Source organism: Octodon degus, unplaced genomic scaffold (genome assembly GCF_000260255.1).
Source record: "Octodon degus isolate 3935 unplaced genomic scaffold, OctDeg1.0 scaffold00057, whole genome shotgun sequence".
Classification (NCBI taxonomy): Eukaryota; Metazoa; Chordata; class Mammalia; order Rodentia; family Octodontidae; genus Octodon; species Octodon degus.
In genome coordinates, this window is record NW_004524633.1 from 12,379,614 (window position 1) to 12,396,030 (window position 16,417).

General features: G+C 35.6%; 2 protein-coding genes across 5 annotated transcripts in view; one reads left to right on the top strand and one right to left on the bottom strand.

Annotated features, from left to right (window-relative positions):
* Lrriq3 (leucine rich repeats and IQ motif containing 3) overlaps positions 1 to 4,362 on the bottom strand; it is a 148,280-nt gene extending 143,918 nt beyond the window's left edge. Inside the window, exon 1 of the mRNA XM_004634031.2 lies at positions 4,255 to 4,362. The gene's annotated coding sequence lies outside the window, so the exon portion shown is untranslated. The remainder of the gene's footprint in view (positions 1 to 4,254) is intronic.
* A 154-nt stretch (positions 4,363 to 4,516) lies between these two features.
* On the top strand, positions 4,517 to 11,618 carry Fpgt (fucose-1-phosphate guanylyltransferase). Of its 4 annotated transcripts, XM_023718344.1 has the most exons (5): positions 4,545 to 4,621; positions 5,684 to 5,742; positions 5,940 to 6,107; positions 7,318 to 7,410; positions 10,117 to 11,618. In XM_023718344.1, the coding sequence occupies exons 2-5, from the start codon at positions 5,697 to 5,699 to the stop codon at positions 11,574 to 11,576; spliced, it is 1,767 nt and encodes a 588-aa protein (XP_023574112.1). In that variant the 5' UTR covers positions 4,545 to 4,621; positions 5,684 to 5,696; the 3' UTR covers positions 11,577 to 11,618. The 4 variants fall into 4 exon arrangements, with proteins under 4 accessions (XP_023574111.1, XP_023574113.1, XP_023574114.1 ...); XM_023718343.1 differs by lacking the exon at positions 5,684 to 5,742 and having other exon boundaries at positions 4,517 to 4,621; XM_023718345.1 differs by lacking the exons at positions 5,684 to 5,742; positions 5,940 to 6,107 and having other exon boundaries at positions 4,517 to 4,621.
* The last annotated feature ends 4,799 nt before the right edge of the window (positions 11,619 to 16,417 follow it).

A 16,417-nucleotide genomic window follows, 5' to 3' on the forward strand; every position in this document is an offset into this window, starting at 1 on the left:
TGGGCTGGGACTGGTCCCGCAGGCGTAGGGTAGCAGGAAACTCTCCAACAATATAGTTTATAAAAACTACTCATTATTAAACAATTAAAATTCTTCACATTACACACCAGAATTTATCAAAGCAGCTCCTAATATGTTAATGTAAAATATGAAATCATGAAAAAGATAGTTATGAATTTAGAATATCATATATAAGCCCATCTATATTAACAAAATAAATCAATGTTATTTTTAAAATAGTTTTTGACAACAGATGTGCTGAACCAAATTTGTTTTGATGAACTGCCATAACTGTATATCACAGACAAAACGTCGGGGCGTATGTGCATAAATGTAGTCTATGACTTTAGAAATTTTAAAATCTTTTCAAGTGAATAGACTTTGCCACTAAGAGAAGAGAAAAGAGAAAGGGCAAGTTGGCATAAAAATAAATAAAATATGTCACATACATGTCCCAACTATCAAGAATGAATGTTCTCCAAATACGTGTGGTACCAATAAAATAAAATATAAAGAAATAAAAAACTTTAGTTTCTGAATTCTCAAAATTCTTTTAAAGGAAATCCCAGAGGGGAAACTGGATTAATTACATGATAAAGAAAACAGGCACAATAAAAAAAATACATATTGGAATATTTTTTTTTGATTCATCAAAAACTCTACATGTTAAGTTTCAGTTAATAAGTTAATAAGACTTTAGCACAAAGTATACTACCTTGGGATACACAAATCTCCTTTTAGGGTGCAATCCTCTTGCAGACCAAGGAATCATAAACGGGTAACATAAAAAAAGACTATGGAGGGTCAACCAAATAGCTCAGCAGATTAAAGTACCTACAAGCAGGTACAGGGGCCGGAGTTTCGATCCCTGGGCCTGCGGTGCTGGCCTCACCCCCAGGGTGCGCTGAGACAGCAATTGAAACTGGGTGCGGTGGTGCATGTCTGTAATCCCAGCTCTTGGGAGGTTGTAAACAGATGGATTACTAAAAGTCCAATCTAGTAGTGAGACCCTGAATACCCTGTAGACCCTTCCCCAAAATACAAAAAGAAAAAAGAGAGAAAGAGAGAGAGAGAGAGAGAGAGAGAGAGAGAGAGAGAGACAGACAGACAGAACACAGAGACTGAAAACAGGAGGATTACTATGAGTCCAATCTGTGTAGTGAGATCCTGTTAGACCCTGTGCTAAATTTAAAAAAAAATTAAAAAATTAATTAATTAATTAATTAAAAAGAGACCAACTGGTATCAGGTTGTGTTTGAATCAAGTGTAGTGCTTGGAAAGTGATATGCACAAGGTTAGGTATACATTAAGTGGGAAGTCCAAGTCAAGAGGCAAGCTGGCCAATCTGGGATTTGTGGAATTTACAGTCTGATAGATTCTAAAAATGTCTCCCTGAAGGATTCCACTTCTAACAAGATGTCAGTGTGGTGCTGTATCCCTGACAGCAAAATTTGCTCCATGTGCTTTTCAAATGTTCAATCTAACAATAGCATTATTTCCTGTGTACCTAATTTATGAGGAATAAATGGGTTTACTAATTAGCTGGACTGAGGTATTTTACTCTTCTTAAATAACACTCTGACAGATACCTGGTAGAGTTTCTTTGGCAACATGCTCTGCTAAAGTATTGCTCTTCTAGCTTAAAACTGTTTAAAAAATAATACCACATTTTATGAGGTGAAAATAACTTTAAAGTCCCTAATTTCTTGTAACTTCCTTTCATAATTGCCAAAGATATTTACTGTTCAGGATTCAGTATTTTTGAAAAGCTATTACATAAAAATTAATGAAAATGTTAAGGAAAACAGAAAGTGAAATAAAAGCCATAGCTGATAATGGGGTAGAAGTATTTACTTTTATAATAAGTAATGTAGTGATAGTGGCATAAAATAAAATCTATTTCTATAGTCATCCATCCTGGGTATAATAAATGCTGCATTACATATCCTATATAATAGAGTCTATTTCATCCATATTGTTGTTTCACTAATTGTTTTTTCATTATTTACTCCACCTTAGAATATAGAGTTCCAAAACATACACTATTGACTTGTAGTCCACCTAGATCACAATCTAGTTCCACAGTTCAAGATTAATTCCATCTACATGCTGACAACTCACAACACTGTTGTCTCTATGAGCAAATTGGTCAAGCAATGGCCATGACTCATCCACATGGCTGACACTGACAAAGGTTCTACAAACTGCTGTACAGGGTTTCATGGTAAATGCTGAGGGGATTTTACTAACCTTGTTCAGATATAAAAGTTAAATTTTTCTTACATAAGCCTAGCTTTACCTTGGTTTTAACCATCCAGCAGAAAAGTATAAAAACAAGGTATAAAAAGTAAAGCCATATTAATATGCTGAGCTGTAAAAGACTCAAGTCAACAACCTCTGACATTGCCAGTTCTGAAGATATCCCACTACTATTATGGACTACTGGACTTTATTGGATTATTTTGCTGAATTCACATACCTACAGTATTTGAATGGCAATGGAGATCCATCTCTCACAAAACTAAACAAAAATAGGAGGATATAAATGAAGGGCCATTTTGTAGTGAAAAATATATACATATCTGTACATACAAAATAGTTAGGATAGATATACAGCTTTCTCTTAGTTCAACGAGAAGATAGATTTGCACTAATGGTGTTTAGACAAGATATTATGTCTGTGTCTTGTACTATAACTACTACAAAGACAAAAATATGCAATGTATTAATTATTGCAACTATCCTACTAACTTGTTTTGAAACTGTCTCATTGCTATCTCTATCACAATAAAATTATTTTTTTAAAAAAGGGAAAAAAATGTCTCTAGGCCAGACCCCTTTGCTGAACTACACGAGTATAATGCAGTTACACACACACAAAAAGAGTTCCAGTATATAATATATAGGTGTTTCTTTTACTGTCTAAAACCAAATTACAGCCTATCCTTACTACCCTGACAAACCTTTCCCATCTTTAACGCTGAGAACTTTAGTTGATGGCCCTCTCCCCTCAGGGAGTCATCTTTGACTCTACACACACTCTATGAACCTGCAGGTTTGTCTTTAAGTTACCCAGAATCTGACCAATTAGCCACCAGCCACCCTGCTAGCATCTGGACCAAGCCTTCACCAGCTCTGATGCCCTGCATTATGGCCACAGCCTCCAAGTCTCTGCTTAGCTCCTAAGCCCATCCCCACCACAACTTTTCTAAGTGTTTCTTTTAAAAGTGAGGCAAATCAAACTAGAATGACTTTGTTTCATTCAAAAGTAAAAAGCCAAATCCTTTCACTGTCCCTCTGCTACCTCTCTGGACTTCTACTTTGTAACCTTCTCTTCTGCATAATCTTACCTCACTCAAATTTTCTAAATGTTCTTCAATGACTTGTTTTCATTAACAAAAGATTAAATGACAAAACCGTGAAAGACTAATTTTTCTTTTTACCCAATTCTTTCACTGTAAGATAATTAAATGCCAAAGTCAAGCTTTTACTGTATAAGAAAAACTAAAACAAGTTCTAGTTTTAGGCTTTAACTACTATATTCTTGATAAAGACTTCAATGAAGAGGTGGTTTCTCAAATAAATCCAAAACTGTGTGGTGTAATAGAACGAGTTCTGAGGCTAGAACTGAATGCTTTACTTTCTTTAAATCAGTCACTAAACGTGATACCTCGACAAAATAGTCTTTGGTTCAGTTTTCTTATGTGCAAAGCCAGAGATTAACCTGTGTAATTCATTAGCAACATTTTGCTTTACAAAAGAAGGGTCTATCGATAGGTATCAAAAACGCACATAGCAACGCTTTGAACTAAAGATGTTTAGGGAGTGTTCCAGATGGATGTGCACGTATCAAAAAAGCGAGAGAAGCTACCGAAGGAACGCCAAAATGACAGGCAGGATTGGTGACTGATTCTGCACAACTCTCTCTGGGACGATGGCACGTGCTGTGGGGTGACCCCAAATCCGGGGCGCGGGGAGGCTTCACGTCCAGTGAGGTGCAGCTACAGCGATGCTACAAAGCTAAGCTCCCCGAAAAGACTACAAAGCCAAACTATTCAGACCGACTATGTGGACTCTGGGTGGGGTACAGCTCTCTCGGATGGCCCAGGATTAGAAATTAGCTGACGAGACGTCCTGCACGCGGGCGACTCGGGAGGAGCCGTCTGGAGAGAGAAAAGAGGCGCCTGGACGATCACTTCATCTCCTTGGGGGGGTCGTTCCCAACAGCGGCCTCCCCTGACTCGAGCCACTCACCGGGTTAACCGGGCTGCAAGGTCTTAAGAGCTGGGAAAGGACGACCCGGAACCGGCACCGTCGGACCAATCGCTCTGTGATGCTCAGCGCCGAACGGTTGCCAGGGAAACGTGGCCCGGAACCCACCCGCTACGTCAGTTTTTCCTGACAGGGCTGAGGCGCTCGGGGGCGTGGTTACGTGAGGCACGCAAAAGGGGGCGGGTCAGAGTCTGTGGTCCTGGTCAGCGCCGCTCCGAGTCCCGTGCGCATGCGTGCTCTGCGGGCTCAGACCCGGAAGCGGAGACTATGGCGGCCGGTAGGGTCCCCTTCAATGTGTCTCTGCGTGAAGCCACCCGAAGAAAACTGCAGAAGTTTTCAGAACTGAGAGGTACCAAAGAAGAAACGGCTGTCCTGGGCGGCATGGAGGGAGGGTGCCCTGCCAGGAGAGTTGCCCTACTGTCACTTTCTCCTGTCTCCAGCAGTCCTGAGACACTGACTCAAAAATAGCTAATGTTTTGCGTTTTGAATTTGTTATTCCATCATTGCCCCGTCCAAGTTCAATTCCTGCTTTAATTTTGTGATGGAACAGATATTAAAATAAAGAAGGGGGAAGGGTAAGAAAGTTATTGCTGTCACTCATGAAGCCATAAAAATACATTGGCTAGCTCACAGAGGTTTTTTTAGATGCATCTGAAAGGTCTGAAGTAAAGTGTTTAGCCCCTTAGGAGCAGATCTAGTGTGTCCTTTCTGTTCTCCCTCCCTGCCTCACCAAACTGCTCTCTAATGTGAACCCCGAGGGGACAGGAACGAGACAGAGCAGGTGCCTTAGAAAGCTTCTCAGTGTTTACAAAGCTACTGAGCCACGTGGCATTTCCTTGTACAGCTGTCTAGTAAATCTTGTTACTTTTTTTATGTTAGTGGCTGCTTTAAAAACACAGGAACTTAGAAAAAAATGGGGTATACCTATGAATGTCCATTTTGTATCTGTGTATTCAAAGTGGTTAGGATAGATATATAGTTACATTCTCTTAATGAATAGAATGATTTGTTCTAATGGTGTTTGTAAAGAGGATCACAAGTCCGCATCTTGTACAGCAATTAACCACTAAGAAGAATATATGCAGTGTATTACTTGTTGGAAAAAAAAAAAGTAAAAAAATAAAAAAATAAAAAAAACACTGGGACCAGCCTTTGGATAACAGTGAAATGTTCAGTATATGTGCAGCCGAAGCGAGCACAAGGGTGAAATGTCCAGACCTGTTGGATTCTCACCGACACGTCTCTCTTTTGTGAATTCATAAAAACCCCTTTTTCATCTTGTTTAATGGTAAAGAGAGCCTAGCTGTTTAAGAAAAGTGCTCTGTCTTTCAATGAGTTCCTTGGGGATTTTTTTTTTTTTTTTTTTTTTTTTACCTTTTTTGTTATCCATAATTTACATTGACTCTTTCAGAATTTCTAAGTAAATGGGATTGTGGGCCACTAAACGAAGGAGTACTCTAAAAGGAAAAAGTAATTTATAAACAATCCTCATTAGAACTACTTTGAATGATACTGGTAGGTCTACAATAATACCATAATTTTTGAAAGTAGAAGATATATTTTTGAAAGCAGTAATAGATGTCATTTTTCCTCTATATCAAATAAGCAAGCCTTAGGTAGATAATAATGATCATATTTGTTATTATTTTCTTGCTTTTTCCAAACAGGCAAACCTGTGGGAGCTGGGGAATTCTGGGACATAGTTGTGTTAACAGCTGCTGATGAAAAGCAGGCACTTGCTTATAGGCAGCAGCTGTCAGAAAAGCTGAAGAGAAAGGAGTTACCCCTTGGAGTTCAGTACCATGTTTTCGTTGATCCTGCTGGACCCAAAATTGGTATGCATTTTGTGGTCAGGTGTACACACTCATGGCAGGCAGAATAATCGTGGAAGAAAAGCTTTTGTGTGGTTTGTAAGCTGCTCTCCCCCACCATAGCCTTTATAGTCATTGAAATATAAATGAAAATGGACACTCAGAAAGATGAAGAGGAGCCACGCTTACTAATTGTGACTTAACAGGGCAAGACTTGCATGATGTTATTTAAAAGAGTATTTTATTATTTAGTAAAATATATTCAGATGTGGACTATTCCTCTGGATCTTATTAGTTGAGCTCTTCAAGTCCCTCCCAAATCTAACCACCCCGTTTGTTTAGATATTTACATAAGGAACATAAATGAGAATAAAAAATGATGTGTAAATGGTTTCTTCAGAAATTTACATGAAGCAAATCAGTATGTATGTCTGTATATATGCATTCACACACGCGAACACATTTGCTTTATGTGTGTGAATGGTCTCTCTTAGACCACCACAATGTAGAATGAAATGAACAGTCTAATGGTGTAAGTAGTACTTAATATTTATTTGAGATCAATTTTGTCATTTTACCTCCTTTTGCAAAATATTTTAAATGCTATTTCCATGAAGGGTGTTTTCCATGTGGTGCTTAAAACTGAAGTCCCTTGATGTCGTGAATAGCATTTATGTATATTTCACTAGCATTATTTTACCTTCGACAGTGTTGTTTATATCCTTGCAGTATTGAAGTCCATACTTGTATTATTCCGGTTCTATAAGTGAAAATCTGAAGTAGAAAAAGTCAACTATCTTGTCTCTGGTGGTAGTACAAGTGAGTTACTTGTACATAAGATACAAGTTTTATAAACCAAGTTCTAAGATTTCTTTTAAAAGGAAAAGCTGGTTTATATATTTGATTATGTCATATGGAATAATTATTTAAATTGATTTTATGAATGATTATATTTAACAGTCTTATGTCACAGATCATATACTTTATCTTTTTTTGTATTAAAATTTGGGAAGAATTGCAACTAATCACTTATTACGAAAGTCTGTTCTCTGAGTTTTTATAATAATTACTGATATTTTTCATATACATTAATTTTCTTTTTTGGCAATATTATTGCTATTGATCTAGTTAATTATAGTTAAAATCATACCTTTAAAGTCATAAGTTTACCAACATTGTAAACTTTTTAGTAAGTATCTATGAAATAAATTGTGCTTTTTAAATTATTTTCAAGGAAATGGAGGATCAACGCTCTGTGCTCTTCGATGTTTGGATAAGCTATATGAAGATAAATGGAATTCCTTTACTATACTTTTAATTCACTCTGGTAAAAATTATACTTTATTAATGTATATTTTTTTTAGAATAGTCCACCTTTGATACTTTAGGGACTTTTTGCTATCATGCAAATAACTTTGCTACGTTTATTTATTTGTATTCTTAAAAGTTATTTTCTTTTTTTTAAAAGTGTCATGTTTTCCTTGATATTTGTAGGATCCAGGTACTGCAATGCTTCTCAAAACAATTAGCCTTAAATTTGTAGATCTATCTCAGACATCATCTTTTTTTTTTTTTTTTGAGATACTGTTTTACCTTTGTTATATATATAAAAGAAACTCTTTATTCCTAAGACAAAAACTCATCAAAATATGATCATTTTTTTGGAACTGCTTTAGAGGGGATTTTGCTAGGGGAAAAGAGTAGTTTAACACTCTTGCTGCTAGACTTTTGCCAGTACCTTCTGTCTTGCATTTTTGTTTAATTTTTCAATTCCAAAGGCTACAGTCCTTAAGACATTTGTAAATGGTATGTAAAGGAGAAGCAAAACCATATAAAGAAGGATATTTTAAAGCAGAAGATATAGAAAGAAATAATTTAGAATAAAGGACAGTTTTTTTGGTATTTGAACAGCCTACAGAATTCTAGCTAATCAAAAACACTTCTTTTTAAAATTTATTTTAATTGTACGTTTTTACATACATAATGATCACATTTATCAATTGAGAATTTGCACTTCTACTTACTACATGTTAATTCTTTTTGTTTCTCATTGTCCTCCTTTCCCTTTAATCCTTCTTGTCTTCTCCCTGTATAGAACTTGGTTTCTATTGTTCTTTTTCTATTATTTTTTTATTTCTTTTAATCTCTATTCCCTAATTTTGAGGTTTGTGAAAATTTTGGTTGCATATACCCTATATTATTTCTCTGTGTGCTAGAGACCTGAAAAAGACTTTGTCATAGACTATCAGCTGTGTGACAGCACATACTTTTCACACACATATGAACACATATTTTTCATGTTTTTGAAAAAGGGCTCCTAAAGCCCTTTGTAATTCTTACAATTCATATATATAATCTTGATTGTTTATGAAAATGATGTGAATGTAATATATCTAAGTTCTGGTTTCAAGACTAAAATTATAATGCCATTGAGTTTATAATTTTGTTTATAAAAAACACTATCATTAATGATTTATTTTGAACTTTAATTAGACACCAGACATACATCATTAAAAATATAGTGGGTCCTTTTAATCTGTGGATTTCACATTTGCAGATTTAACTAACCACAGATGGCAGATATTTAAGAGGAAGCAAATTGATGGCTCTGTACTCAATATGCCATTGTTCCCTAAACACTATTGAATGATTTACAAAACATTTACATAGTACTAGATAGATATCATTGGTAATCTAGAGATGACTTAAACTATCAAAGAGGATAGGTGTAGGTCACATGCATATACACTGTCATTTTATGTCCCTGACTTGAGCATCCACATGTTTAGGTTCCACCGAGTGTCCTGTGTCAGTGTGAACAGCAGAAGGTTCTTTTAGTGTTCAAATGTACTAGTGGTTAGTCTTTGGAAGAGGGAAAAATAGAAAGTGACTGTTAGCTTTGACTTGTTCATCAATATGCTGTGTTCCAAGTGCTTTCTATGTGTTGTTGATTTCAGAAAATGTAGTAGGGCAAGTGCTGCTCTTCCTTGGCTGACCTGGCGTCACTGTAAAAGTGAATGACTAAGAAGTGGGGAATCATATTTGAACTCATTTTTATCTGACTTTTTATTGTCAGCTGCCTCTCATGATATTTACATAGAAACGATGCAATGTACTTAATGAACTTCAGAGAACACTTTCAAGAAATTAATTCATGCTCATGTTAAAGAAAAAGCCTGTCTAAATGAAAAACAAGTACAAATTGTTGAAATGTTATTGAATCAATTACCTTTATTATCTTTAAGTGTATATAATAATTCAAAGAGACATTTACATCTTGAAATAAGTATTTAATAGAGAATTATGTTGTTTATATTTTGGAGTTATAATTTAGAATTATACTATATTTTATAACTTTTCTGTAGGTTCTTAATATATAAATTTAAACATTCTTAAAATTTAAAGTTTAAAATGTAGGTACATGGCCTTTACTTATTATGATTTCAGAAGAATTCATAGGCTCTATTGTATATGCAAATTGTTTTTCCTTACCTAGAATCTTTTAAATTACTTGGAGGCCGAAATGTGAAGCAGAACAAATCTTCCACACAAAATAGTTCTCTTGCATGAGAAACCCAAATTATAAATAAAGAGCAAAATAAAAGATAGTAAGAGGTAGGAAGATCCTTGGGAACAGGCAGCAAGAGATGGGGTGGGTAGGGAGGGAAGGAAGGGGAAAGGATATAAAGGGGAATGAAGATGTGTCAATGTACCAGCTCCGCATAGGGAATGCAAACATCATATATTACACATATATACTAAGAAAAGACAAAGCAAGAATAAAAAGAGATCACTAATTTCTTATAATAAAGACTCCATGTTGGAAGACAAATAAAACCTACATTATATCAAATGGCTACAAAATAGCTTTTTGAATTTTTAATGTTGATTACATTGTTTTTTTCCTGAGTTGTAATATGTATCAGTACATGTGGAGATAGTTTGAATTGTAACAGATGCCTCTGGATTTTGAAAATCTTACAAACAGTAACATATTTTTAAATTGTGTTTTGTTTATTTTATACTTTTCTAGGTGGCTACAGTCAGCGTCTTCCAAGTGCAAGTGCTCTGGGGAAAATTTTTACTGCTTTACCATTTGGTAATCCCATTTATCAGATGTTGGAATTAAAACTAGCCATGTACATTGATTTCCCTTCACATATGAATCCTGGAATTGTGGTTACCTGTGCAGATGATATTGAGCTGTACAGTATTGGAGAATTTGAGTATATAAGATTTGACAAACCTGGCTTCACTGCATTAGCTCATCCTTCTAGTTTGACTGTAGGCACCACACATGGAGTGTTTGTCTTAGATCCATCTAATGACAAAAAACAGAGAGATCTTGAATATAGGTGTTGCCACTGTTTCCTTCATAAGCCCAGCATAGAAAAGATGCATCAACTTAATGCTGTCTGTAGATCTGGAAACTTTTGTCCACAGGACCTTGCACGAGGAGATGCTGTGTGTCTTGAATTAGACTCCGAATATGTGTACACCGATAGCCTATTTTACATGGATTATCACTCTGCAAAAAAGTTACTTGCTTTTTATGAAGAAATAGGCACACTGAGCTGTGAAATAGATGCCTATGGTGACTTTCTTCAAGCACTGGGACCCGGAGCAACCATGGAGTACACCACAAATGCATCAAATGTCACTAAAGAGGAGTCCAACTTGGTAGATATGAGGCAGAGAATATTTCATCTTCTTAAAGGCACATCACTAAATGTTATTGTTCTTAATAACTCCAAGTTTTATCACATCGGAACAACTGAGGAGTATTTGTTCCATTTTACTTCGGATAGCAATTTAAAGTTGGAGCTTGGTTTGCAGTCAGTAGCTTTTAGTAGTATCCTTTCAGATATTCCAGAACATTCTGGCAAGACATCCTGTGTTATTCACAGTATACTGGATTCAGGATGTTCTGTGGCACCTGGCTCAGTTGTGGAGTATTCCAGATTAGGGCCAGATGTGTCTATTGGTGCAAACTGCATTGTCAGCTATTCTTCCATCATTCCCAATGCGGTTGTTCCTGCATATTCTTTTCTGTATTCCTTAAGCTTGAAGACAGATGAACACTTGAAGTATTCAACTATGGCATTTGGAGTGCAAGACAACTTGAAAAACAATGTGAAGACGTTATTAGATATAAAGTCCCTTCAATTCTTCGGAGTCAGTTTTCTATCGTGTCTAGAGAGTTGGAATCTTAAAGTCACAGACAAGCTGTTTTCAGGAAGCAAGGCTCAATTCAGTTTGTGGACTGCTCGCATTTTCCCAGTTTGTTCTTCTGTGAGTGAATCAGTGACAACATCCCTGAAGATGTTAAATGCTGTGAAGAGCAATTCATCCTTCAATCTGAGTAGCCATCAGCTGATATCCATTGAAGAAATGCTCGTCTGTAAAGATGTAGAAGACATGATAGCTTATAGGGAGAAAATTTATCTAGAAATTAATTTAATTAAAAATAAGCCTCACTTGGAGATATGTTAAATATGTATAGGCTGAAGATATCTTAAATATCATTTATGTTGTATATCTTAGATCTTTTTCAGTAAAGCAAATTAATATAATTACTATATCAATATTAATCAAAAAAATGCAAATAAACCACCTTTTGATGAAAAACTAAAAAAAAATTTGGAAAAGGTATTCCTGGATGTTTTTCACTATTTTAATTTTTATTAAGGATGGATTTGTGGAGCACTGTTGTCCATCTAATATTTGACTAATTTTCTAAATGTTCTTTATATCCTTATAAAAATGGCAAAACTTGGGGTCTTCCAGGTATTACAGGAATACTTTTGCAGAAACAAATCTGTAGCTAACAAACTACATTAGTACCCAACAAATTTTTATTTTCATGGTTTAGTCATACAGAAACTCTAAACTTGATTAGTATTTGCAGTTTCTATTGACCTCATCAAAATGAAACTTTTATCTATAACATTTATGTATCAGTTTTCTTTAGTGCTCCATTTCACAGTAAAATGTGTATGTGTGTTCCTGTATGTACACAAAACTATCTGGGCAAATGTGAGTAATAATCTTGTAATTTCACCATGGATATTAGTTTCATCCTCTCTTAATAAACCTTTTGACAGAATTAAGTTATGAGATGGACTGATTTTAGTTTCCATTTTTTATTTTCTGTCCACATACTAATGGTAATGATAAGAAGTAATGTTTGTCCAAAAGGCAGACAGCAGGAGGAAGGGAAAAGAATTGGAAAACCAATATAATACACAGATGAACAACTTTATAGGTAATAAAAACTGGCTGTAATCCCTCCGTATGTGTTCTTATTTTGATATACGTACATGAGTGAAAAGTCTTCATATCAAAGTCTAACAGACAATATTTGTTAAGGTTTTTTTTTATTTGGTTTGGTTTGGTTTATTGGTTTGGGTTTTTTGGTACCTGTGATTGAACTCAGGACCCTGCACTTGCCAGGCAAACACTCTACTGACCTATCTCCCCGAGCCCATGGTTTTATATTTTAAAGCAACCAACTGGAATAAGAATTGATCTTTGCCACTTTTGTTTATATGTTATTGTCAATATAAAATAATTGGCACATTAGAATTAACTTGTCTGAAATTCTATATTCAAAGTTCTTTGAAAGGCTAAAATAAAATATACAGTAGTTTCAGAACATTCCCAGGATATCTGTTACTTACTAAATACTCGAAACTAATTTTACCTAAAGTTCTATTAGTTACCAAAAAATCACTATTTTGTGTTCCAGAAGAAGATTGTTTTTATTTCCCTTGTATTTAGGCCCCGTTCTTCAGGATCTCACTACCTAGATTGGACTCATAGTGATTTTCCTGTTTTCAGCCTCCTAAGTGCTGGAATTACAGGGGCATGCCACCGTGCCCAGTCTCTATAGCCATCTCAGCATACCCACAGAGCATGCCAGGGATAGAACCCTGGCCACTGCACTCTGACTAAGCAGGTGCTTTAGTCCACTGAGCTATCAGGCCAGCCATACACAAGAAGAAAGATTCTAATAAAGTATGACAATGCTTTCTTGTTACTTGAAAATTACATTTATTGGACCTACCTCTTAGATACATTTACACATTCTTTCAATCTTCAGTATACACATAAAAAATGAGGCTATTGCTAAGGCATTTCTGCAGCTTTATACTCAGCTTCAGATTCCCCTGAATCACAGCCAACTCAGAAATTACTACCTATTGGTCTGCTCAATGCTGTCTTCTGTGCCATCAAAGTTATTAGTATAACTGCCATTTTTTAAAAAACAGGTACATTACTTTCTTAGAAATTTATTTTGCTTTCTTTGAAAAATCTCTTTGAGACTTAAATATAAGCTGAATTTTGTGAGTATTGTTATGGTTTGTATCTAGGTGTCCCCCCAAAGCCTCATGGAGCCATGAGTTTGTGGTTAATTCATGATCCAATGCTGGATTATAGGTGTGAGTGCCGTGAGGCAGATACTCTGCATAGAAAGGTAAGGAAGGGGCAGAGACCAGCTGACTACCTGAGCTTCTGCCCCTTCCTTTGCTCTCTTGCCCTTTGCCCCCACCATGAAGGGCTGCTCTGTGCCACGTGTCACTCTGCCTTGGAGCCAGCTGATTATGGACTGAAACTTCCACTAACTGTAGCTAAACGAACCTCTCCTTCCTTAATTTTGGGTGTCAGGAAATGTTGTCCCAGCAATGAGAGAAAAGTAACCAAGGCAAGTGCCTAAATCTAGAGTTTCTACCAGGTACAGATACCTGACCTTTGTTCTGCAGGTTCTGATACTAATGCATTAGTATTTGAAAAAAAAAAAAAAATCAGTTCATTTTTGCCTTCGTTGTATCCCTAGAAAATAGGTGGCTTCAAATTGAGGGGAGGTTTCTGACAATGCTGTCACACTAATGTCATTGTGAAACTAACTAGTAACCCATATATGATTCCTTAGATATAAATGTGTGTGTATGCATGTTTGTTGTTGATTTTTTTCCAAAGTTCTTCTTAGGGAAAAAATAAAAATACAAGGCAGCTGTTGCTTAACATTTATTGTTACATTTGAAGAGCTTTGAGAACACCTGTATTTATCATTCATTAAGTGCTCATTATTGTATCTCACCTAATATTGACTTTTATAATTGCTGCACAATACATGGATTCTAGTTGAAATTGTATTTATTGAAAAGATTTTTGTCTGTCCATTGTCTTAAGAATTTAGTGTTTATTTGTTGCTTAGTATCAGTACACACATGTATCATACTAAACTGAAGAGACAATCAAGTGCTCAGCTATGAGCAGGGTCACATATAAGTAAGTTAGGATTTCATGATTATTGCTATAAACTAGTATCTGTTGTAAAACACTATCAATTGTAAGACACATTTTACTTTGAAGGATGTTGAATTGTGGAGGGAAAGAAAATTAGGAAATGGTTTTACTGTAAGTTGTATTGTAGTAAATGACCTATTGGGAAAAATGTGAAGTTACTCTTATAGTCAATACCTGAGTATAGTGTACAGTATAAGGAGGGAAGTATTTTTGATTAAAAAAAAAATGAGGGTATGACAATTCTTCAAACTTTCATTTAGCCTCTCAATGTAAAGGAGCGTACATTTTCTGTCTGAATTTTTTTAAGTACAAAGCCTGCATGTGTAAGCACATGCACATTAAATACACATACAAATACATGTATACATTGTTTCAGTTACTTTTCTCTCATTGTTGGGACAAATACCTGACACTCAAAATGAAGGAAGGAAAGGTTTATTTAGCTCACAGTTACTGGAGGGTTCAGTCCATACTTGGCAGGCTCCCAGGCAGAGCGGCTCACGGCAGAGAGCATCCAGTTCATGGTGGGGTAACAGCAACAATGACAACAGAGGAGAAAGTCTGTCTCTCTGTCTCTCTTATATTACATTTAGGCTCTCTGCCCCAGGCTGGGGGAAGTACACACACCCATAATCCCAGCAGTACTAAAACCCATAATCTCAGCCTTGGATCACTCAAAATCCCAGTGGATCATGAGTTAATCTCAAACTCTACAAGTCCCAGCCTCATGACTGCATGAGGCTTTGGGGGACAGCTAGACACAAACCATAACACACATATGTATACATTATATACACATATAAGTATATACACATACATACACATAATCACATACTTAAATATTTCCCCTTAAATTGTAATTTTTATTGTATAAAGTCACAGGATTTAAATAATATGTTCATGTTTCTGGAGGACTGCTATTATATGTAACTGATTGTACTCCATAAACTTATTGATGAGTAAAGATTAACAGTGACTCAAGAAGACATGGAATAAAATCCAGCAGTTGGTATTATAACCTTGGCACTTCATATCTAAGCAAAGTGAAAAATTCTTCAAAACTCCCAAGTGATACAGTCTCAATATTGATGGCACTGATCGTCAGTAATTCTTAAAATTTATGATGCTCCCTTCATCTTCTGTAGTTCATACAACCCATATTATTAAAAATATTACCAAATGCAACAATAGATCCTAAAATAAAATTCATGTATGACTGGGCTGTACAGGTATTAAGTATATTATACAAATTCAAAGATACCCTTCACATATGACACCTGCTTGACTTGAAAAATGTGTAGGCTCATGATTATGGCACCTCAGGCTAATCCAGAAAAATTATGCTGGAGAGGAAAAGAAAAAAAATACTAACATGCTCAAAAATATCTCATTTTAGATGTTCTTTGTTGTTCATTAAAACCTAGTCTTCATCTACACCAGAAACTAAGCTAGTAAAGAAAAATTCATTAAGTTTACCTATGTGAGAGAAATAATTGGTGCCTAGTATCTACATAACTGAAATTTTTGTATTTCTAAAGTCTTGCTTGAGCAAAGCAAATTTCTATTAAGGCTAGAGAATGCGACAGCTGGTTTTTGTACTTGGTGAAGCTGTTTTAGTAAATCTTTTAACTTCATCAATGAGTATTTCCAATTCCTTCCAGGTTCAATGTGCTAAACTCTTTATTATCCTGGTACTTTTTATATTTTCATTTATTTATATACACAGGCTTTTCTCATTAGAATATACAGTATAGTTTGGATTGTTACAGTAGTTCTATTCCTTGCAGAATTTCCAGTTTGATGCACAATAAATCAAAGTTTCTGTGTGTAAAAATGACCATTTTGAGTCAGGTTGAATTTTGGAATAAAAGAACATTAAAAGCAGCTGATTCTTTACTGTGTAGCTATTTGAAGGATGTGAGACAGAGCCCGTGTCTAGTACCTATTGTCATCCCCCTGTAAAGACCCTTGATTGTTGATCTTTCTGTCTGAAGATAACCATCTCACGGCCATTATTGCTGAAG

What these genes read in the sequence shown, in the direction of transcription:
- Fpgt (XM_023718343.1), top strand. Translation starts at nt 4,540, where the DNA reads ATGGCGGCCGGTAGGGTCCCCTTCAATGTGTCTCTGCGTGAAGCCACC. An exon ending in TCCTGCTGGACCCAAAATTG is followed by an intron (nt 6,108 to 7,317) that starts GTATGCATTTTG and finishes ATTATTTTCAAG; the next exon opens with GAAATGGAGGATCAACGCTC. An exon ending in TATACTTTTAATTCACTCTG is followed by an intron (nt 7,411 to 10,116) that starts GTAAAAATTATA and finishes ATACTTTTCTAG; the next exon opens with GTGGCTACAGTCAGCGTCTT.